At 46.5% G+C, this 23,666-nt stretch overlaps 1 protein-coding gene across 1 annotated transcript in view; it reads right to left on the reverse strand.

The window, feature by feature from the left end:
• The window catches only part of IL17RE (interleukin 17 receptor E), a 121,203-nt gene that overhangs the window by 16,976 nt on the left and 80,561 nt on the right, over positions 1–23,666 (reverse strand). Inside the window, exons 5-10 of the mRNA XM_082265784.1 lie at positions 22,628–22,751; positions 19,922–20,058; positions 13,218–13,280; positions 10,484–10,550; positions 8,518–8,687; positions 3,227–3,274 (exon numbers count right to left, since the gene is read on the reverse strand). Coding sequence (XP_082121910.1) covers positions 3,227–3,274; positions 8,518–8,687; positions 10,484–10,550; positions 13,218–13,280; positions 19,922–20,058; positions 22,628–22,751 — 609 coding nt within the window. The remainder of the gene's footprint in view (positions 1–3,226; positions 3,275–8,517; positions 8,688–10,483; positions 10,551–13,217; positions 13,281–19,921; positions 20,059–22,627; positions 22,752–23,666) is intronic.

Raw genomic sequence — 23,666 nt, forward strand, 5'->3', positions numbered from 1 at the left:
GTTAGCACACTAGCCTTGCAGCACTGGGGTCTTCCATTCAGATCCCAACACACTATTTGAGGACACTATCTGCATAGAGTTTGCATGTTCTCCTTGTGCTCTCATGGGTTTCCTTTCACATTCTAAAGACATGCTGGTAGGTTAACTGGTCCCGGTATGTGAGTGTATAAAAGACTGTAAGCTTCTTGAGGGAAGGTCGAGCCTGGACAAAGGAGGGGCAGGACAGGCAGTTGCCCTGGGTGCAGCCCCTCATATGGGGGGTACTCACAGCGAGCACCTCTCCGCATGCACTCTCCAGATTGGTGGTGGAGAAGTAGCAGACCACAGCCTTCCTTCTACCAGGCCACATCTTTCTGTCTGCTCTGCCAGATACTGCTTTCACAATGCATCCCAACCACCTACAGCAGGGGTGGGGAACCTACAGTTCGGGGGCCGTATGCGGCCCCCGAAGTCATTTGGTCCGGCCCCCCATGCAGCTGAGTCTGTGTCTCTCAGCTGATCTGTCAGAATGGAGCTGATGCTTCCTGTATAGTTCCTGCTCTGTTATGACAGTCTGAGTGAGTCACAGGCAGAGTGATATCAAATGCACTCTGCCTGTGACCAATACAGGAAACATCACCTCTTCCAGCCAGAGCCAGCAGTACCAGCCAGAACCAGCAGTACCAGCCAGAACCAGCAGTACCAGCCAGAGCCAGCAGAACTCACAGCAGTACCAGCCAGAGCCAGCAGTACTCACAGCAGTACCAGCCAGAACCAGCAGTACACACAGCGGTACCAGCCAGAACCAGCAGTACACACAGCGGTACCAGCCAGAGTCAGCAGCACCTAAAGCAGTACCAGCCAGCAGTACCTACAGCACAGTACCAGCCAGCAGTACCAGCCTGAGCCAGAAGTACCCACAGCAATACCAGCCAGCAGTACCAGCCTGAGCCAGCAGTACCCACAGCACAGTACCAGCATGAGTCAGCAGTACCCACAGCAGTACCAGCCTGAGCCAGCAGTACCCACAGCAGTACCAGCCAGCAGTGCCCACAAGCCTGAGCCAGCAGTACCAGCCAGCAGTACTCACAGCACAGTACAAGCCAGCAGTACCAGCCTGAGCCAGCAGTACCCACAGCAGTACCAGCCAGCTGTACCCACCAGCAGTACCAGCCAGCTATACCCACCAGCAGTACCCGCCAGCAGTTCTTTTCAAAACTTACCACCACAAAAAAGTCGACTGCGCTCCAGACTGACCGACGCAAACCTGGAAAACCTGTTGCGAGTAGCAACATCATCAATACCAGCTAACATCATACACCTCACCAAAGAGAAGCAGTTGCAGCCATCACATTAGGGGTGAGTTAATTAAATGTTTGACCAAATATAACAGGCTAATTTTTAAGGTGATCATTTTGTACGGCCCCCAAATGATTTTATAAATACCCAAATGGCCCTTGGCAGAAAAAAGGTTCCCCGCCCCTGACCTACAGTTAGAGTTGCCACCTGTCCAGGATTCAGTCCGGGTTTTGAATCATCTGTCGGGGTTCCAGTCCACCTGAAACCCCCTAGTTTGCCCCCCTAAAATCTGAACCTGGGTGCACACTTGTGCATTGCAAACACTGCATGTGATTCCCACAGGAATCGCAATGCATTACTGTGCAAATCACATGCGATGTCTATGCAGTGTGATCTGAGCCATACATTTTGTATGGCTCAGATCGCATCGCATCTGCTGCAAATGGTGTTTTTTCTGTCCTACCTTGTGTAGACCTCAAAACCCCCAAGACTACTGCGGGGTGCCGCCATCTTGGAGGTGATGTCAGCTGCCCCAGGAGACTCAGAGCTTTCACTCTATCGTATTCCCCTTCACTCCTCCCCCAGCTGTGGGGAGAGGAGGGACAGAGGAGCTGGGTCAGCACAAACAGTAATTAGACACTCTCAAAAAAGAATAGAGCTTATCATGTGCAAAGAAGGAGGGTGTTGTCAGGGCCACTGATATGGGGGGACTACCAGTCCTCCTGTAGGGGGCCCGGGCACACAAAAGGGCCCCAACAGCACGGAGAATCTGTGCAGTCAGACGGAGGGGCAATTACAGAAGGAAGCCTTGTGCGGCTCTCTGCAGCAGCTGAAAGCCAGTTTCTCCCTCTCCTGCCAGCTTCCAGTTGCTGCAGGGAGAGACGCAGGGCATCATTCCTGTAATTGCATCTCCAACACCGATCCCCTTCCCTATTGTGCCTGCTTCTGATTCCCCCCTCCCATACTTGCCAACTGTCCCTTTTTTCCTGGGACAGTCCCTGCAAATAGGAGCCTGTCCCAGGTAATTTATATTGTCCCTGGAAGCGCCTGTTAATCAGGCTGCCCGTAAATGTTACTCAGAAGTAGTGCAGCTGAATGGGAGAATTATTCCAACTCTGCTACTAGATTAATTATGCAGAGTGGGCGGAGCTTCAGTGAAGTGGGTGTGGTAATTGATAGCTGTGCTGCAAAGTGTCCCTGGAAATTTTTTTTTAAGCATTGGAAACTATGCCCTCCCTGTATGCCCCCTTTTACTGTGCTGATAACAGATTGTAAAAAAAAAAAAAAAATGAAACATTGTAATAAAAAACGTTTTTTAAAAGTTTTAAAAAATTGTAATATAAAATAGTAAATTTTTTTTAACATTTATAAAAAAATATATAATTTTTCTTCTTAAAACGTAAAAAACAACTAGAGGGCTAATTCCCCCAGGTGTCCACTAATAATGATTTTAGTGTATTTTTAGTAAAAATATTGTCTTGATATATTTGGAAAGGGGGGGGGGGTGGCCCACGGCCCTGCTAGGTAGGCTGTACACAGGGCCGTCTTTAACACAGGGCAAAAGGGGCAACTGCCCAGGGCCCAGTCGTTGTTGTAGGGCCCAAAGCAGCTGCCCCTTGAGCCCCCACTGCCTGCAAATAGGTAATAAGTGGATTTTGGAGAAAATATTTGCCCAGGGTCCAATCAATATTAAAGACGGCCCTGGCTGTACAGCGGCCCTGGGTGTTGTGCTAGAGAACTGACTCTTCCCGGAGTAGTCAACATTTCTAGGAAGTTCAAAGGCTCATTGCAAGTCAACAAAAAATAATTTAGGGAAAGGAAAAACGCAGTATTTAAAGTAAAGTATTTGGGATCTGTGATTTTTTTGTGCTGTTACATGCAATTTTTTAGAGTGATGACCGGATCTCTTTAAGGCAGGTCTATATCACCTGGCCAAGCAAGCTCTTACCTTAAAACATAGGTTGGGGTCTCTGTCGATGTTGGAAATGGAATATGTCTGGAATAAAATAATTCAACATAAAATATTTACTATCAGCACCTTAGGACAACTGAATATGGAACAAAGTAACTTGATATTTTCTGGTTCTAATTCTAGATCTGTGTCCCAATTCCCCCCCAAAAAAATCTCCCATCAGCACCTGAATTTTTTCAAGATAAAAAAATAAATACATTTTGTGCTCATAGTAATTCTCATATGAGTGTCAGAAGGTAAGGCGCAATACGAGCGATATTTTGCTACTATATTCAGATAACGATTGTTATACATAAAGAACAATGCTTGCACAATCCATTCAAGTGAGGGTTTAATCTCCACTATATACTGTACAATTATATGTCTAGTGACTGTACACGGGGAATCTACGCCACACAGGGTGATTAGGGAGTGCCCAGGCACGCCTTTCACACCCTGTGCACACACCTTTGGTGGGCTTTATTGCTCATCACATATATGCATACTCCCAGCAGGATCCCAGCACAGTGATCGTGCCCGCAAAGACAGCTCAGTCTACGCTAATAATTTGGAGTTGGCAGGACAAATTCCTGATCATGTGACCACTGTGACAGCCAATCACAGTGGTCATCGGCGTCCGCATGGGGGGGCAAGTGCCCCCCCCCCCATGGAATCTCAACTTCCCCTTTAAATTGATTGTTAAGCCACTTTATAATATAATGCCTGGTCTGTTTATTAATCCTGTGCGCCCCTGTGTATGTGTTTTAAAAAAATAATCCGTTGTTTACCAGTTTTCAGAGTGCCGATTGCCGCTCACGTGACCCGCCAGCTCTCTCCTCTTTCTGTCTGACAGCTGCCTGCAGCGGGCGGGGCCGAGGATTCCCTGCTGACATCCGTTGGGAGGGGGGGAGGAGGAGATGCAGAGAGGAGGAGAGAGGTGGCGGGTCACGTGAGCGGCGATCATCAGTCTGAAAACTGGTATAAATCGGCTTATTTTTTCCCCTTTAAAAATAAATATTCATGAGTTGCGGCTTGTGCAGTGACTGACATCAGCAGCTGCGCAGACCACTGTCTTCAGCCCCAGGCCCCAATGTTATCATTCCAGGAGAGGGGGAGCCCGGGGCAAGAAAATTGAGGAGAATAGTGGCCCCGTGCACAGAGGCACGGCACGTGAGGTCACAGCACGTACTGACGTCACGTGCATGCATGCGCCGACTGCACGAACCCAAAACAAACAGGGCCAGCTTTTCTTTTGCATCAGGTTTCTTTAAATGCCTGCGCTTTATGTGATAATGGCGAAGCCTCTCCACTTCATGACATTGTTGAAAAGGGGCGGAGCATGGCTAACCTTAAAATGCACAGAAAAAGTTCTGTGGACGCCCATGACAGTGGTCATGTGATCAGCCATTCGTCCCCTTCCCCTGGGGCATACAGACCCTATTAAAGGGACACTGGGGCTGGATGGGTAGGGGTTAAGATGGCCACAGATATACATGTGTAGCACCCTCCTAGGTAGGTGCTAGGCAGTGGCGTAGCGTGGGTTGTCAGCACCCGGGGCAAGGCAAGTAATTTGCGCCCCCTAACCCGCGGGATTTTAGCACTCGAGTCTCTTCCACTAGATTAGTTAAAGAAACCCTTATCCCCTAAGCACATGTATTGTCTGTTATGAAAATACTGATGTAATTAAAGTAAAATGCATCTAAATACAAGTTTGAATGTCCAGCGTGCCCCCTTTCAATGCAGAGAGACCAGCGTGTCCCCTTTCAATGCAGAATGACCAGCGTGCCCCCTTTCAATGCAGAGAGACCAGCGTGCCCCCTTTCAATGCAGAATGACCAGCGTGCCCCCTTTCAATGCAGAGAGACCAGCGTGCCCCCTTTCAATGCAGAATGACCAGCGTGCCCCCTTTCAATGCAGAGAGACCAGCGTGCCCCCTTTCAATGCAGAGAGACCAGCGTGCCCCCTTTCAATGCAGAATGACCAGCGTGCCCCCATTCAATGCAGAGAGAACAGCGTGCCCCCTTTCAATGCAGAATGACCAGCGTGCCCCCTTTCAATGCAGAGAGACCAGTGTGCCCCCTTTCAATGCAGAGAGACCAGTGTGCCCCCTTTCAATGCAGAATGACCAGCGTGCCCCCTTTCAATGCAGAATGACCAGCGTGCCCCCATTCAATGCAGAGAGACCAGCGTGCCCCCTTCCAATGCAGAATGACCAGCGTGCCCCCTTTCAATGCAGAATGACCAGCGTGCCCCCTTTCAATGCAGAATGACCAGCGTGCCCCCTTTCAATGCAGAGTGACCAGCGTGCCCCCTTTCAATGTAGAATGACCAGTGTGCTCCCTTTCAATGCAGAGTGACCAGCGTGCCCCCTTTCAATGCAGAATGACCAGTGTGCTCCCTTTCAATGCAGAGTGACCAGTGTGCTCCCTTTCAATGCAGAGTGACCAGCGTGCCCCCTTTCAATGCAGAGAGACCAGCGTGCCCCCTTTCAATGTTCACTCTGTGACAGCGCCAGGCTGCTGACTCACTCACTGCTAAACTGACTGAGCAGTGAGGAGAGGTAGAATATGCAGGGCTTGGTTTGCAATGCCACCCCACCCTACACCAATGGACAGGTGAGGCACAGTCCAGCCCCTCCCCGCCCTGACCCGCCATTTTCAGCCATAGGGCAGCCGCGCTGGACATCTCCCAGCCTAAAGATGGAGGCAGCCACAGACAGTGTGTGAACTGTGTATGTCATAGTCAGACAGACAGAGTGACACTGCGGATGCGCCCCCCCAGATGTTGCGCCCGGTGCGGCCCGCCCCCCCTGCACCCCCCACGCTACGCCACTGGTGCTAGGTAAAGCATAGTTATGGCCCTGTTCTGCTTATCAGGAGGGTCTGATCTGTTAGCCTGTCACATGCTTCCAGGTGTGATCTGTTAGCCTGTCACATGCTTCCAGGTGTGATCTGTTAGCCTGTCACATGCTTCCAGGTGTGATCTGTTAGCCTGTCACATGCTTCCAGGTGTGATCTGTTGAGTTAGGGGAGTCTCCCCGCTCTATCCAATGAGGGACCTTGTTGGACAGTGGAGGAAACCTAGCCAATAGAACACCAGGTTTTATGACTGTCCCAGTGGGTGCTCATTTGGATTGGAAATAAATCCTGAGGGGACATGTGACAGGGCGTCTTTTGGCAGGGAGCAAAGTCCCAGGAGGAGGTGGACGGCTGTCTCTCCTCCAGCAGAGTTGAGGAAGGTGGTCCAGGCCATCGGGCCTAGGGACCAGGAGTGGAGCTGGGCTGCAGAGGATCCGGTGTGTGCTGACTGAGTGGAGCTGATGGGCAGAGGACTTCTGGAAAAACAGTATCGTGAGTACTCAAGCATCTGCCCAGGGGTCTGCCTAAGAAAGGGGAACCACTCCAGAGAGGTAAAGGGGATCAGGGAGCCAGCTAACCCAGAGTGTTTCTGTAAAGGGGGTGCCAAGTTAATGCCCTGAAGATTAGGGGGTAAAGGGGGCACCAGGAAGGGCCCTGAAGTTGTTCAGCAGTGCAGTCAATACTACAATTCAGCTACCTCAGGAAAGGAGGTGGACGGCTGTCTCTCCTCCGGCAGAGTTGAGGAAGGTGGTCCAGGCGGTCGGCCTAGGGACCAGGGGTTGAGCTGGGCTGCAGAGGATCCGGTGTGTGCTGACCAGTGGAGCTGCTGGGCAGAGGACTTCTGAAAAACCAGTAGTACTCAAGATCTGCCCAGGGGTCTGCCTAAGAGAGGGGACCACTCCAGAGAGGTCAAGGGGATCAGAGAGTCAGCTAACCCAGAGTGTTACAGTAAAGGGGTTGCCAAGTTAAAGCCCTGAAGATTAGGGGGTAAAAGGGGCGCCAGGAAGGGCCCTGGAGTTGCTCAGCAGTGCAGTCAATACTACAATTCAGCTACCTCAGGAAAGGAGTACCTTAGGAAGCTCAAACAGACTCTTTCACAGTCAAAGGTGAATTAAAGTAAGTGGCCTAGCCATGACTAGCTCCACATAGCGTTAACCAGGGTCAGTTAGCGTTAACCAGCGTCAATCAGCATTTCTGTACTGTCCCTGCCTCGTTTTGTGCATTGTTCAATTGGAGTATCCCACTCATCCCTTCTCCTACCCAAGTTCTCAATAAATCCTAAAAAAAACAAAGAAACTGGACTAGTCCTTGTCCAAGGTAAAAACACTTGGAAACATGTCTGATTGCTCTACTGTTGTTAAAGGTAACCCAGGGGAACCCACACTCAGCAGCTCCCATGGGAGTAAACAACAAAAAAAAAATGTCCTGGTGCTGGTCCTCCGGACGGCCACCTATGGGGGGAAAACTGGAGCCATAACCCACAAGGGTATGGTAATGGGGGCAATCACAGGAGATCAGAGGCGTAACTAGAACCTTCAGGGCCCTGATGCAAGAAACCATGAAGGGCCCCCCAGACCCCTGGCCGGGGCCCTTACCTTCAAGCCCAGGGCTCTTCCCACTAATCCTGGGGCTCTTTACACTTGTTGCATGGCCTTTTATTACGGTCCCGCAGCAGGATTCTTTCACAAGTTGTGCAGTGGGCCCCCTTCCTGTAATCTTGTGGGCCCCCTTCCTGCAATCTTGGGGCCTCCCCACAGTGGTGCAATGCCAGGGTCCAGTTGCAAGTGTGACCTTTGCGATCCTGGAAGTTCACCCACTGGTTTGCTACCGGGCCCCCTGGAGCATGGGGCCCGGTAGCGATTGCAACCCCTGCAACCCCTGTAGTTACGCCCCTGCAGGAGATTATTTTAAATAAATACCAAACGCAATGCTGCCAAATCCCGCAACTCATCCAGTGGGAGAACTGGAAGAAGGACTAGACACACACGCCGGGCGGTCTTCCTTCTCTGTCTATGTGTTTCACCTGGATCCACTCCCTGTCCCTTCCAGGATTTGGCCAAGTGGTATTTATTAGACCGAGCGGGACCCCCACAGCGCCCAAATGTGATGCCGAGGACCAATAGACCGGTGGTTGGTTTGTGCATTTATTGACATTTTTAATAGACTTTTCAATCATTATTATTTACTGACTGTTCCTTATCCAGAGGTATTTGTCTCATATATCATCGCTATGCGCCATCCCTCCTTCCAGTTCTCCCATGGGAGTAGTGCTACACATGGACTGTTTATTATGTAGGCACTACTGTCAAAATACATGTGCATTACTGGCGGATCCAAAACATGTATACTTGGCTCTCCTGAATATTCATTTCCTGTAAAAGTTGACAAGAGATGTCAAAAATCACCCACATCAGTCTAATCTGAACTCACCATTTCATGTGATTTTATGGCGGCATCATGGACCGTCGTGCAGCTTCTGTTGTTCTTTCTGCATAGAAAAACGCTGGGTATTTTCTGGCAAGGACTATCATATTGAACCGCCATGGTGTTGGCTATAAACGTTATCTTCTTTGCAGACACTCTCATAAGATCTGCAAAATCTGGAAGAAGATACGTTTTATTGAACTCAGCAGGGAACATAATAAAATAACAGACACACAGGGATCTATTTTTTAAACATTTAATGTACGAATTTTGGAAACATTTGTGCTAACTAAACTAAATGTCACTGTATGTTTTCAAATAGATTAACTCCTGTAGCATCAGCTCCACCCAGTGGTCAAAATGTGGTATGTTTTCTCATTAGGGTATTTCAGAAAATTATACTGCACTTGGCCACTAGATGGAGCTGATGATACAAGAGCTAATCTGTTCCAAAATGTACAATGAAATTGAGTTCAGGTTGCAGAGATGTTTCTGACGTTCATCCAATGAATGTTTTATACACACAGCGGTCTGTTTAAAAAAAATATGTTGCACGAATGTCAGAAACATTTAGGCTAATTAAACTAAGAGCCGGTTCACACTAGCGCGACTTGTCAGGCGACTTGTCAGCCTGACAAGTCGCACTCCCTCGCAGTCCATTGACCGCTACAGGATCCGTTCTAATAGGAGCGACACAAGTGTTTTTGGTTTGTGGTGCTCAGATGCTGGGAAGATATGCTTTAACTTCTGTAGCTCCATGTAGTGGCTAAAATATGGTACATTTTCCCATTAAGGTACAGGCAGTCCGCGGGTTACAAACATCCGACTTACAAACGACTCCTACTTACAAACGGAGAGAGACAACAGGAAGTGAGAGGAAATCTCCCCCCTAGGAGGGGAGGGGAAATTCACTCCTGTAAAAGTACTCATGTGAAAAAGGTGTCTCCACTGAAGCTTTATCCCTAATCCTGGTTTCCACAACAACCCAAATTTTTCAAAATCCAGTTGTCATAGGGACAGAAAGCAGTGGCGGCTGGTGCTCCACGGGCCGGGGGGGTTGAGACCACATCATACACCCCCCCCCCACACCAGCCTGCACACTATACCCCCCCCCTGGTCGCCAGCTCACTCACCCTGGACATGTGGAGGGCAGGCAGGCACCAGCGGCGGTGGAGGTGGTGGATTCCTCTTCAGTCTTCTGCATCTCCTCCCTCCTCCTCCTCCTTGGCTAATTGCATGGTTTCTCCTTTCGGCCAAGTAGGAAACAGGTCTCAGGACCCGCTTCCTGATTGGCCAGGAGGAGGATCCGTGTGACAATAGCGAATATTCATTCGCTATTGTCACACAAATGGGTGGGCTTAGGGCGCAGTGCTCTGCGCCCCAAGCCCACCCTTTTTTTGAAGCCTATTAGAGCCTCTGGCTTTAATCACTTGCTTTAAAAAAAAAAAAAACCCCACTGGAATCCATGCGTCTGGCGCCCTGCATGTAGATTAGGGGGCCGAATGCATGGATGGGGGGGGGGCGGCGCCCCTGCGCCCCCAATGGATGGACAGCCACTGACAGAAAGGGAGGTGAAATCTTTTGAACAGGGGTACAGACAGCAAAAAAAAAAAAACTGGTAAACTGTTAACCCTTCCCTATGCTATCCAAAAAACTTAAAAATGATTATTTTGACAAATGTACCTGTTCTGACTTACAAACAAATTTGACTTAAGAATAAACCTACAGACCCTATGTTGTTTGTAACCCGGGGGGAATCGCCTGTATTTCAGAAAATGATACTGCATTTTTGGCCACTAGATGGAGCTAACAGGAGTTAATCTATTCAAAGACATATTCAAAGACATACAGTGTAATTTAAGACAGCTTGCAAAAATGTTTCTGACATTCGTCCATTGAATGTTTTATAAATAGACTCCACAGCATTTAAATGGTAGGTATTCCTGTTAGTCGCAGGCAGGGCATTACTTACAAGGCTCCGGCTGCTCTATAAATGGACACTTTTGATTCCGTCTACTATTTTGTTGTGCATAAAATACCTGGAAAAAAAATTTACATGAATCAAAATACAAAATCGGACCATCCAACACATATACAGGCAAGACTTCTCCAGCAGGCTAACATTGGGTACCCCATCACTGGGTACCTTAGCAATGGGTACTCCATCAGTTCCGTGCTCCTGATAAAGTCCTTTGTGCTAGAGATCACATAGGTTGGAGTCTGATGATGCAGGCACCCTCCCCAGAGGTTGACATAGACAGACTGGAACCCATTCAATCTGTGAAATCATGAGACTGTTCATTTGATGTGAGTTTATGAGTACATGGTATATGCTCTGTGAGTGCATTTGGATCTCTTTTTATTAAATACTGTCTATTTATTATAGGTACCTATACAGCACCATCAATTTATGTTACAATCAAAAACATCAATGTATTTTATTGGGATTGTATGAGATAGACCAGCACATAATTGTGCAGTGGATGATAAATGGTTTTCAAATTTCTTTACAAATAAATATCTGAAAAGTACGGCGTGGATTTGTATTCAGCCCCCTTTACTCTGATACCCCTAACTAAAATCTAGTGGAACCAACTGCCTTCAGAAGTCACCTAATTAGTAAATAGGGTCAACCTGTGTGTAATTTATTCTCAGTATAAATACAGCTGTTCTGTGAAACCTTCAGAGGTTTGTTAGAGAACCTGAGGCTTGGCCATAATATGTTCAATTTTCTTGTACAATTTTCTGTTATATTTACCAAAAACCATATAATATGAGGTCAAAATTAAACAACACCTTCAATTGTATCGAATTATGCAGGCTTTTGTACTTCATAGTTAAAGATAAATCTAAAGAAAATTGTAAGAAATTTGTATAATGTATGGCCAGCCTAATGGACCATACACACTATACAATTGTCTTTAGATTTTTCCCTTTAGATTTACCAAAACCATATAATATGAGGTCAAATCTAAACACTTTTAATTTGTATGCAATCAGGCAGGCCCTTGCACTACATAGTTGAAGGTATATCTGAAGGAAATCGAACAACAAAAGTTGTATAGTGTGTATCCAGCTTAAGTGAACAAACAGCATCATGAAGGCCAAGGAACACACCAGGCAGGTCAGGGATAAAGTTGTGGAGAAGTTTAAAGCAGGGTTAGGATATAAAAAAATATCCCAAGCTTTGAACATCTCACAGCCTAAGTTGCATTGGTAAGACAAAAGATACGACTTCCTTGCTACTTCCTTGCTACTTTTGTAATTTTATCATTGCAGTCTATGGCACTCATGGTGCGCTAAAGATGCAGAAAAGTAGTGCAGAAACTTTTTTTTTTAGTCTCAGCAATTAAGACAGCATCCATTGAAATGTGTTTTGATTTGTCATGTGACAGGTTGCAGCAGTGTGAACCGTGACACAGCCGGCAATCTGCAGTGAGGACTTTTGAAAAGCAGATTGCTGGGTCAGATGTGCCAAATCGCTAGGGTTGCCATCTCATTTCTTTAAACCAGAACACACATTAGGCCCCTTTCTCACCTGTCCGTTCCGTTTTCTGCTCAGCGGGGGATCGATCCGCTGATCCCTGCTGAGCAGGAGGATGATAGCTCTGTCTCTGCTCTGTGTGCGGAGAGGGAGGTGTCAGATCCCCGCTGTCCTCTATGGGGGGAATCGGATGAGAACAGACCGCCTGTCCGTTCTAATCTGATCCGATACGCCAGACGGATGGAAAATAGGGTTTTTATCCGCCCGGATTTGACGGACTGGATCGGATGTCTTTGGATGACATCTGCTGCCCCATAGAGATGCATGGGGCATCCGTTCAGATGCGCCTGAAAAACTGACAGGCGGATCTGAACAGTCCGCATGTGTGAAAAGGGCCTTAATCACACAGGTTCTGAGGCTGATATAATGCACATCAGGCACTAAGTAAGTTTAAAGCGGAGTTCCGGCCTCAGGGGTGAAATTTAGATAAAAATACCCCCGGGACAGTCAGGGCTAGTACATTCCACAATGGAGAGCCTCTGAACTGACCCGGGTCGCACTTACCTTTTAGAAGAAATACTTACCTTAAAAACTTCTTCTCCAGCGCTGCCATCTCTTCTACGTCCTCTTCCGTGTCCTCTTCGTCCCAGAATGCCCTGCACCGACCCCGCTCATCACTTCCGGGGCAGGAGCGTCATCCCGGCATGCCCAGAAGCTGTTTAGCAGGGAATGACGAGCCTGCACTGGAACTGATGAGCGTGGCCGGTGCAGGCGCATTGACTCCTGGGAGCGATGACGTTCAGCTCCCAGGAGTCATCGCAAACAGGAAGAGACGGCACGGGCCGCGGCCAAAGAGGGAGGAAGTAGAAGGAAGGTGAGTATACTTTCTTCAAAAACAAGGTAAGTAAAGAAAAAAAAAAATTCGGGAGCATCCATTTGTTTTTCTGGGCATTCACAGCAAGCAGATGGGCCAAAGTTAATTTTGAGCCCGGAACTCCGCTTTAATTACCACCTTAATCAGCCACAGAACCTGTGTAATTAATGTGTGTCCTGGTTTAAAGGGATGAGGTGATAACCCTACAGATCGCAGGCACAGCAAAATCTTGATGCGCAATCAATAGAGACAATAATTAATAGCTGTTATGTAATACATAGAGTAATGTGCAATAAGCCAAAACAGCAACAAGCAATGGAATAACTATTATAAAGGAACTGTGCTCACCTCAATACATAAACAGGGAAGTAAAGTGTCGTATGATAAGGAAACATTGTGCGAAGAATTGAACTGCAAAACAAATAGTAAAAAGATTACTATGATTATGAGATAAAACTATCAGCAAACACACACAGCGCACTCTCAGCAGCACATACACACATCGCTAAGTTCATTTTTGGCTTCAGTGGAGGGAGCCTTGGATAGTGTTTCCTGCAAGAAGGGTACACATTTCAGCTTCCCTATTACTCCTAAAGTGATTGTAAACTCTCATTGATTATTATTTTTTTTTCCATAATAAATTGATTATTAGTACCTATAGGTAAGCCTATAATAAGAGAGGTACTGTAAATATCTCCTAAACTTGCACCATTTAGGAGATATTTACTGTATACTGCACCAATTACTGTATACTGCACCAATGACGTCATCGAGCATGCGCCCTGAAGGAACGGCCGTCCGTGCCATTTCTTCAGAGCAGGGTCATCTTACCGAATGGGCCACTTGCCCGGGGGGGCACCTACCCAGCAACCCATCCCCAGCCAAGCAATAGTCCTGATTCCCGTGTGCATCCCACAGCCAAACTTAGCAGGTGGCAAGCGCCTGTCGGCCCTGCGCTGCTGTCAGGCCACTTGGGCCATGGAGGGGGAGCCCACAACTGCAGGAATGTCTGTCCACCCCCACGGGAACAGGCACACACAGGACAGTGGAGTCTGACTCCCGTCCGTGTGTGTTCACCAGTCCCAGCCACCGAACTTGGAAGTTGTCATTAGCCTGGCACTGCTGTACCAATAAATATCGCCTTATCCATAATTTGCATTTTTATTCCCGTGGGTGATTGTGTAGGTGGGGCCCCAGTGCACTGCATTGCCTGGGGCCCTTTAATGCTCTTAAGATGGCACTGCTTCAAAGCCCTGTGCCGTGACCGGCGGCTCCTGTGCACATGCATGAGTGACTTCACACGGCTTCGGCCAGTAGCACAGTGGATGTCCGCGGACCTGGAAGGAAGACGGGTGAAGATGGATGCGGCCTCAAGAGGGGACAACGAGGTAATTGTCACATAATGTTTTATTATGCAATGCATACTAGCACATTATGCCTTTAGGCCCCGTTCACACTGGGGCGATCCGACTTCCCAGGGCGACCTCCGAGGTCGCGGTGCGAGCAGCGTGCCGCGACCTCGGAGCGGCCGGCACAGACTTCATAACATTGAAGTCTATGACGGTCGCTCCAGGTCGCCCCAAAGAAGCTCCGGACCCTTTTTCTAAGTCGGAGCGACTTGTGTCGCTCCTATTAGAACGAGTCCGCAGCTTCCCTATGGAAGGCGACCTACGGCGACCTGTGAGGCGACCAGGTCGCCTCACAGGTCGCCCCAGTGTGAACGGGGACTTACTTTGCAGGTAAAAAAATAAATAAATAAATAGCAGACTTTACTTGCTCGTTCGGCCTCATGCACACTGGACGTTATCAAAATCTCAGTAGAAAGCTGTAGCTGTAGAAGGCGTTTTTTAGCTTTTTTCAGCTGTAGCATTTTTTAGCTTTTTTTTAGCAAAACTATATTCCCGCAAAAGCTTATGGCGCAAAAACATTGATAAACGCAGAATTGGCATTTTTCAGCGTTTTCTAAACTTTTATCAGCGTTGGAGCGTTTTTACAGCTGAAAAACACCTCTTAAAACACACTAGTTCTGAGGGTTTCTCCCAGCCAGAAAACATCCCTTCCCAAAACTGCTGATAACAGCCCATGTGTGCATGGACACATGGAATACCATGCTGGGGAGTTTACTGGCTACAGAAAAAAACATCTGATGCCAAAAACAGCAGCTGTAAAAATGTCCAGTGTGCATGAGGCCTAAAAATTACCCTGTCAACTAAAGGGTCCAAACTCAACTAAGACCAGGGCGCTATCAGTAAGGCGGCTTAGGCAGCCGCCTAGGGCGCAACTTAGCAGGGGGCACCGGCGGAGCCTGACCCGAGGTAAGTGACTTAAGGTAAGTCACTGAAGGGGTTTTAACCAGTGGCGGCCGGCCCCCTATCCATGCGTCTGGCCCCCTAATCTACATGCAGGGCACCGGATGCATGGATTCCAATGAGGGTTTTTTTTTTTTTGAAGCACGTGATTAGAGCCAGAGGCTCTAATAGGCTTCAAAAAAGGGTGGGCTCTGGGTGCAGAGCACTGTGCTCTGAGCCCACCCAGTTGTGTAACAATAGCAAAAGAATATTTACTATTGCCACACTGATTCTCCTCCCAGCCAATCAGGAAGCGGGTCCTGAGACCTGTTTCCCAGTTGGTCAAAGGAGAAGGCATCCTATTGGCAGAGGAGGAGGGAGGAGACGGCTGCCGAGAGGGGACATGGAGGAGACTGAGGGGAAGCCGTCACCGTCCAGGGGAACAAGGTAAGTGCACTGGCGCCTGGGGGGGGGGGGGGGGGATAGGGGGTAATGGACTCCGGAGTGGAAGGGGGTTAGTGGCCAGGTCCGTCTCCCCCCCCCCCCCCCCCAGACCGATGGAGCACCAGCCGTCATTGGTTTTAACCCCTTCAGCAACTTAGGATGGGGGATGGGAGAGCATATTGGGGGGGAAGCAATTTTTATATTGCCTAGGGCAGCAAAAATTCTTGCACCGGCCCTGACTAAGACCACCCTGTAAAAGAATATGCTTACCTTTCCAGTGCTCCATGTCTTTAAACCGCACCGCATTACTGATCCCCAAACACTGCAGGTATTCAACCTGTATGGGTGTGTTGAATGCCTGCTCCCCCGCTGCTTGCTGCAGTTCTTTCATCCAGCTAGTACGTTTGGTAGAAACATTCATGTAGACCTATAAGACCTCCCCTGCAATCTCCTGAAGCAGTTCGGGACAGAAACTCCCGGATCTGCTCCTTATCCAGCCACAGTGTACTCAGAGTTGAGCGCTTCCAGGTTCTCTTACTGCAGAGGAATTAATTTGAAAAGTCGATGGCTGTGCTGAACTGCTGCTCGATAAGGGTCTATGGGTGGGTGGTAGGTGAGAGAGGGCCACTTGGGGAAATTAACTCCCAATCAATCTGGCCCGACTGGATGAAAAAAGGCAGTGGACCCTTGTTAAGGGGTCTTGGCTGCTACCTTAAGATACAGTGCCTTGCGAAATTATTCGGCCCCCCTTGAACTTTGCGACCTTTTGCCACATTTCAGGCATCAAACATAAAGATATAAAACTGTAATTTTTTGTGAAGAATCAACAACAAGTGGAACACAGTCATAAAGTGGAACGAAATCTATTGGATATTTCAAACTTTTTTAACAAATAAAAAAACTGAAAAATTGGGCGTGCAAAATTATTCAGCCCCCTTAAGTTAATACTTTGTAGCGCCACCTTTTGCTTCGATTACAGCTGTAAGTCGCTTGGGGTATGTCTCTATCAGTTTTGCACATCGAGAGACTGACATTTTTGCCCATTCCTCCTTGCAAAACAGCTCGAGCTCAGTGAGGTTGGATGGAGAGCGTTTGTGAACAGCAGTTTTCAGTTATTTCCACAGATTCTCAATTGGATTCAGGTCTGGACTTTGACTTGGCCATTCTAACACCTGGATATGTTTATTTGTGAACCATTCCATTGTAGATTTTGCTTTATGTTTTGGATCATTGTCTTGTTGGAAGACAAATCTCCGTCCCAGTCTCAGGTCTTTTGCAGACTCCATCAGGTTTTCTTCCAGAATGGTCCTGTATTTGGCTCCATCCATCTTCCCATCAATTTTAACCATCTTCCCTGTCCCTGCTGAAGAAAAGCAGGCCCAAACCATGATGCTGCTACCACCATGTTTGACAGTGGGGATGGTGTGTTCAGGGTGATGAGCTGTGTTGCTTTTACGCCAAACATAACGTTTTGCATTGTTGCCAAAAAGTACAATTTGTGTTTCATCTGACCAGAGCACCTTCTTCCACATGTTTGGTGTCTCCCAGGTGGCTTGTGGCAAACTTTAAATAACACTATTTATGGATATCTTTAAGAAATGGCTTTCTTCTTGCCACTCTTCCATAAAGGCCAGATTTGTGCAGTATACAACTGATTGTTGTCCTATGGACAGAGTCTCCCACCTCAGCTGTAGATCTCTGCAGTTCATCCAGAGTGATCATGGGCCTCTTGGCTGCATCTCTGATCAGTCTTCTCCTTGTATGAGCTGAAAGTTTAGAGGGACGGCCAGGTCTTCGTAGATTTGCAGTGGTCTGATACTCCTTCCATTTCAATATTATCACTTGCACAGTGCTCCTTGGGATGTTTAAAGCTTGGGAAATATTTTTGTATCCAAATCCAGCTTTAAACTTCTCCACAACAGTATCTCGGACCTGCCTGGTGTGTTCCTTGTTCTTCATGATGCTCTCTGCGCTTTAAACGGACCTCTGAGACTATCACAGTGCAGGTGCACTTATTCGGAGACTTGATTACACACAGGTGGATTCTATTTATCATCATTAGTCATTTAGGTCAACATTGGATCATTCAGAGATCCTCACTGAACTTCTGGAGAGAGTTTGCTGTACTGAAAGTAAAGGGGATGAATAATTTTGCACACCCAATTTTCAGTTTTTTATTTGTTAACAAAGTTTGAAATAACCAATAAATTTTGTTCCACTTCATGATTGTGTCCCACTTGTTGTTGATTCTTCACAAAAAAATTACAGTTTTATATCTTTATGTTTGAAGCCTGAAATGTGGCAAAAGGTCGCAAAGGGGGCCGAATACTTTCGCAAGGCACTGTATGGTCTAGTGGTCGTTTCCAAAGTTTCTATTGGTAGTCGGGTAAAGGAGCGCCCAAAATCTGCAATAAGAATCCCACTTAGATCAAAAGATTGTCGTTTTATTGGTAGCAGAACATGTTAAAGCCAATGAGTTTTGGGGAAACAGAGACTTGGCATTCTTCAGGGCATAAATGTTGCCATTCAGATCTGCAACCGACAGCATAACCTTAGGTTATGCTGTCGGTGCAAGTAAAGGGCCGCATCTGGCCGCGGGCCGCAGCTTGGAAACCACTGGTCTACAACCTACAGGTATGTGTTATTGTTACTATAATCTACAATATATAAACAATGTTCCCATAAGGAAGTGGTGATTCCTCTCAATCTTCATGTACACTGATTAGGCCCCGCCTACAAGCGGGTAAGCTAACTGTGTTGAAGGCGAGTTAGTATTGATGGGTTTTAAAATACAACTTAACCTTTTAAAAATGAAAAACTGCATTCAACCTATCCTAGCCCATCCTTGTCCCCTAGCCTAAACCAACCAAGAAACATCTCCCCCGCCTAAGTGCTTAATTATATCTTCCTGAGGGCAGCTCCCCTTTCCGAGGTGTACAGCCTTGCGCCCAAAATCTTTTCTAGCGCTGCCCACACTTGGGCAGTAACTTTCCATTGACTTCAATGGGGCCATAGTAGGGACAATGGGGGTATGGCCGCATTCAAGTCCATGGGGAGCAGCTGTAGGGCAGCAGCAGAGAGGTTTTTGGACCCAAAGATCAAAGAGTGATGCCATCAGGAATAGGTAAGTAAACACCCGAGTGGAGGGTTCTAGGTAAGATTAGGGGACTGGGGAGGGTTTTCTGTTTTTTTTTTTTTTTTTTTTTTTTAAGAAGTTGTCTATTAGATAAACACAAAAAAAAGAAAACCTTTTGAACCTGTTGCTTTGCCTTAAATAGGCAGGATCACTTTAATTTCATATTATTAAATAATATATTTCAGAAAAATGAACTGGTTTTCCCTTATATAGGGAGTTGAAGGGAGGGGTGTTAGAGCTGGGCCAACACAGACATTAATTACACTCTCCCAGACAGTGCTGGGGCAAGGTCATCTAGAGCCCAGGGAGAACATGCCAAAATCCACCCCCCCCCCCCAAAAAAAACAGAGCGCTAATCTACATACTTAGCTTAAATCCTCTCATTCCACACATGCTTCCAGCACAATTCCTCCCCCTCCCCTCCAAAAAAAAAAAAAAAAAAAATCCCCTCTCCTAGTACAAATCCTCTACCCTTCAAAATTTCCCCTACAATCACATATGCTCTCCCCCCACTCCAAATCCTCCCCCTGCGCCAGCACAAATGCCACTCCCCAAATCCCCCATCCTAATACACCCCCCCCCCCATTTCCCCTCCTAGAACAAATGTCCCCAATCCTCCCTATTAGCACAAATCCCCTCCCAGCACAAATTCCTTCCACCCCCCCCCCCCCAATATTTGACCTTTTCTGGCACAAACCCCCTAAATCCCCTATCCTAGCACAAATCCTCTTCTCCCATCTCCCCTCTCAACACAAATCCCCCCTTCCTCCTCCCAAATCACCACACTCCTAGCACACCTCCCCACATTTCTCCTCCTAGAACAACTCTTACCTCCTGAGAGGACAGTTTTCAGGACTTCAGCGCTTTTACTGTGAACTTTAAGAATTCATTGTTCCACAGTGCCCGCAGCTACAGTGGTCAGCAAGAGCTTGTTTTAAAGCTTGTTTGCTGTGTGTTAAGAATCTGCAAATACTTGAGTGCCCCCAAATTCCCCCTCTCAGTGCCCAGATCAGCCGCCCTTCCCCCCACCCCTTGTCCCGGCCCTGCTTCCGTAAGAGGAGTATTCATTTTTGATTAGCATAACTCATGTTATCTAATAGAATAGCTAATCAGGTAACCCCCCCCCCCCCCCACACACACACGTGGTTCTAGGCGCCCTGTCCAGAAAGAAGAGGTTTATTTACCAACTGCTTGTCGCTGTGCTCCAGATCTTCGCATGCAAAAAGTTTGTGGCACAGGCGTGCATAAGCATTTTGGCTGTCAGGCATGGACACCACAAATCTCTTCTCCTCCACAATGTGCTGATAATGGAACTGCGGCGCTATTTGAGGTCAGAAAATAGGAAGAGGTAAACAGTGTGAGATTTTACTCGGGTTTACTGGACAAATGTACATTTGCTTACAATGTTTATACATACACTCCTACATACACTCCTTCTCCTTTGAGCTTGCTGGGAGCTACACTGTGCACAACTGGATGTACAATCAGGGTAGGGTTATTCCAGCAGCCGTCTTGTACTATGCACATACTGTACATATGTCTTTCCCATATATATTGATTACAGAGGCAAGCAGAAGTATATTAAAAAGTAAGGATAGCTAAGACAACACAGCAATGGGAAAAGTAAGGATATCCATGAAAGCACTGCAAAGGGAAAAGTAGGGATAGCTTCCATTACTTATATGGAGGGAAGAAATAACTTAGGAAACAGCGATCACAGAGTCATTAAGTTTGCCATAAATTATTGGAAAAGGAGACATGAGGGTAGGACAAGAACACCAGATTTTAAAAGAGCCAACTTTAGGAAGCTGCACCCCATACTGCATGATATTAAATGCTAATGTCATGATCAGGGATCAGGCTCGAAGACCAGTAGCTATAGCAGTGGAAGCTCACACAGGAACCCGCAGGATAGGAACACAGGCAGGTCACCCAGGCAGATGACCCAGGCTCACCTGAGGTGTGGAATCTAAGTACTAACCGGTGTTCACCAGAGCTCCTGATGGTGGAGATGGATTTTGCTGCGTTTTAGCAGCAGGCCATGGTCCTCAGGATCACCCCACCAGGAGGTGAGCAAGCTAGGGTCCAATAACAGATATAGCAGGTGGGGATCAAGCAGAAGCATAGTCAAGGAATAGCCAAGGTCGGTAACGAGTAGTTGCAGGTTGGGATAAGCAGAAGCAAAGTCGATGAACAAGCCAATTGTCGGTAACGATTGGTAGCGAAGATACGGACGGCAGCAGGAGAGACAAGCGAGATATTGGCTAGAGAAGGCACAATATTCTGGCAACCAGGAAGTGCAGAGACAGCTTAAATCATGGGAGGAGCAATGGGTTCAAAGTTCAAGGCAATTAAAATTCACTGTAGGATCATTCGAAGAATTTGTCCAGGGAACTGTCCAGGGAACTGTCCAGCATTCCAGATGGCTCAGCAAGCAGAGTCATTGCCAGCCACAGTGGAGGTCCCAGGTTAAAGCCCGGGTCCTAACAGCTAATTTTTAAAATATAGGGGCTGAGAAGCCCAAAAGGGAACTAAAAATATATTATGACAGACACTTTGCAGAGGAGAGTAAAAATAAATAATTAAATCAGATATTTGGCTTACACCAAAGAGTTTTCAAAGAACTTATTATACACAATATAGCCAGACCCTTGTTTCTAATTTTTAAGTACAGCTCACTGACTGCAATGGTACCAGCTGATTGGCAAAAAGCAAATGTGGCACTGATATTCAATAAAAGGACTAAGATATATGCCAAGAAACTGCAGAACAGTTAGCCTAACATCAATAGTATGTACACTATTGGAAGGGATGATAAGGGGCCATTTCCAAGAATCTGCTTATGAAACCCATATCAATAGAACTAACCAGTGTGGATTTATAAAAGATCATTCTTGGCAGACCAATCTTTTAATATTCTATGAGGTGAGCTGTAGTTTGTATAGAGGAAGGCCTGTGGTGTAGCTAGATTTCACTAGGGCATTTAATACAGTACCCCATAAACGATTAATGTACAAATTAAAGTATTTTGGGATGGATGAGATTGTATGTACCTGGACAGAAAAGAGTCCAGAGAAGGACAACAAAGCTAATAAGGGGGCTGGAGGACCCTTAGTTAAGAGGAACAACTATAACAATCAAACGTGTTCTCCCTGGAGAAGAAGCACTTAAGAGGGGATACGATCCCAATATACAGTACACAAAGAAGTTGGAGGGGAAGTGGTTCAATCTTAAACTGTGTAAGGGGTTCTTTACAGGTAGAGCAATAAGGATGTGGAAATCCCTTCCACAGTTGGTGGTGTCAGTGAACACAATGTACAGGAATATTAAAGTATAACTAAAGGCAAAACTTTTTTTTTTTTAGTTTTTGATAGAGTGGAGAGAGATTAGAACATTTCCCCTTTTTTATTGTTGTCTGTGCCCCCGTTAAGGAGATTCACCCTCTCTATTTGTCCTGTTTACCATTATCATTCAAAATGAAAGTAAAAGAAAATCCCAAATTTTTAATTGACCCCAGAAAAGTAACAGAGGGGAAATCTTCCAATGGGGACACTAGGAATGGTGGCCTGGGGGTCTCAGAGGAATTTCCTTTATTTGCAGGGATTCCTGACACTTCCTGTTTTGGCTATGGGGCAGGAAGTAAAGGGAAAGCTCTGCAGTGGGACACAGATGGTGAAAAAAAAAAACCTGACTATAGTTTTACTGTAAGTGGATGAACTGGCATCTTTATTTAACCTACCAACTAATATGTTATACGTATATTTCAAGTGAAAAGTAATGATAGGTAAAACAGCACTGCAACGTTAGGAATTTCTCCAAAGAGCAAAGAAAGGACATGCAGCAAATATGTTATAAAGATGTGAATAGGATCAAACATGCTTTAACCTTACCTTTGTTATAATGCGGGATATGTACTATTTTCGTTATCGTTTTGCCATAATCTGGATTGGGTAAAAGTGAAACAGATATTTTCTGCCCGGGTGCAACTGTCCAGCAGTGGAACTGTAACCGCCACTACATGTAGAAAAGAGATTGTATGGGGTTAGTAATGGATGGAGACTTATCAGGAGAACACAAACTCTGTTCTTAAACCTAAAATAAAAATCACTAGACCCAGTACTGGGACAGGTCCATTAGCATCCAGGGCAAGGATGCAGAACTGCATCCCCTCCTCCACTGTTAATGTATGCCCATAGGTGTGTGCACAGGGTGTGCTGGGTGTGCCTGGGCACACCCTAATCAGACTGTGCGGTGCCGATTCCCCCTGCAGTGCTGCCAGCTTTCCTCCTCTCTTCTCAGCAGGGAAGGGGCTGGTAAACATTTCATTACCCAGTCTTTCTTTTCTGAATGAACACAGTAAGTGATCTGTACTGATCGCTACATATGTCAGGAAAAAGGGAGAAACATTCTGTTGGACTGTACAGGCCAGAAAGGAGCACAAATCGAATAATATAAAACCATCAAATGTATTTATTTAACATATATAAAATTAGATACTAGTGTGCGTTTCCTTTAAAAACACCAAAATACATAGCCCACATTAAACAGTGTGCGTTCCTAACGATCAGCAGATGCCAGTGGACATCCAGTGCCCGTCACCCACAGATCGGCTTCCGCTGTGAACAATCACAGCAGAAGTGGCCAGCCGGCGGAAGTGCAGAATCATATATATATATATATATATATATATATATATATATATATATTTAAATGATATAAATATCAGCGCTGCTCTTAGTTACAAATAAATATTTCTTCCCAGTAATGTGAATGTCAATGAATAAATAAATAATCAATAATTCATACTAAAATGAATGTAAATAAATAAATAATCAATATTTCTTTCTAAAAGTTACCCTGATTTCCAGCACTGGCACTTCAATCATATTATTTGTGTCTATATCACCATAAGGACCGCTATATACTCTG

The sequence above is a fragment of the Pelophylax lessonae genome (assembly GCF_965119305.1).
Source record: "Pelophylax lessonae genome assembly, chromosome: 8".
NCBI classification, from domain to species: domain Eukaryota; kingdom Metazoa; phylum Chordata; class Amphibia; order Anura; family Ranidae; genus Pelophylax; species Pelophylax lessonae.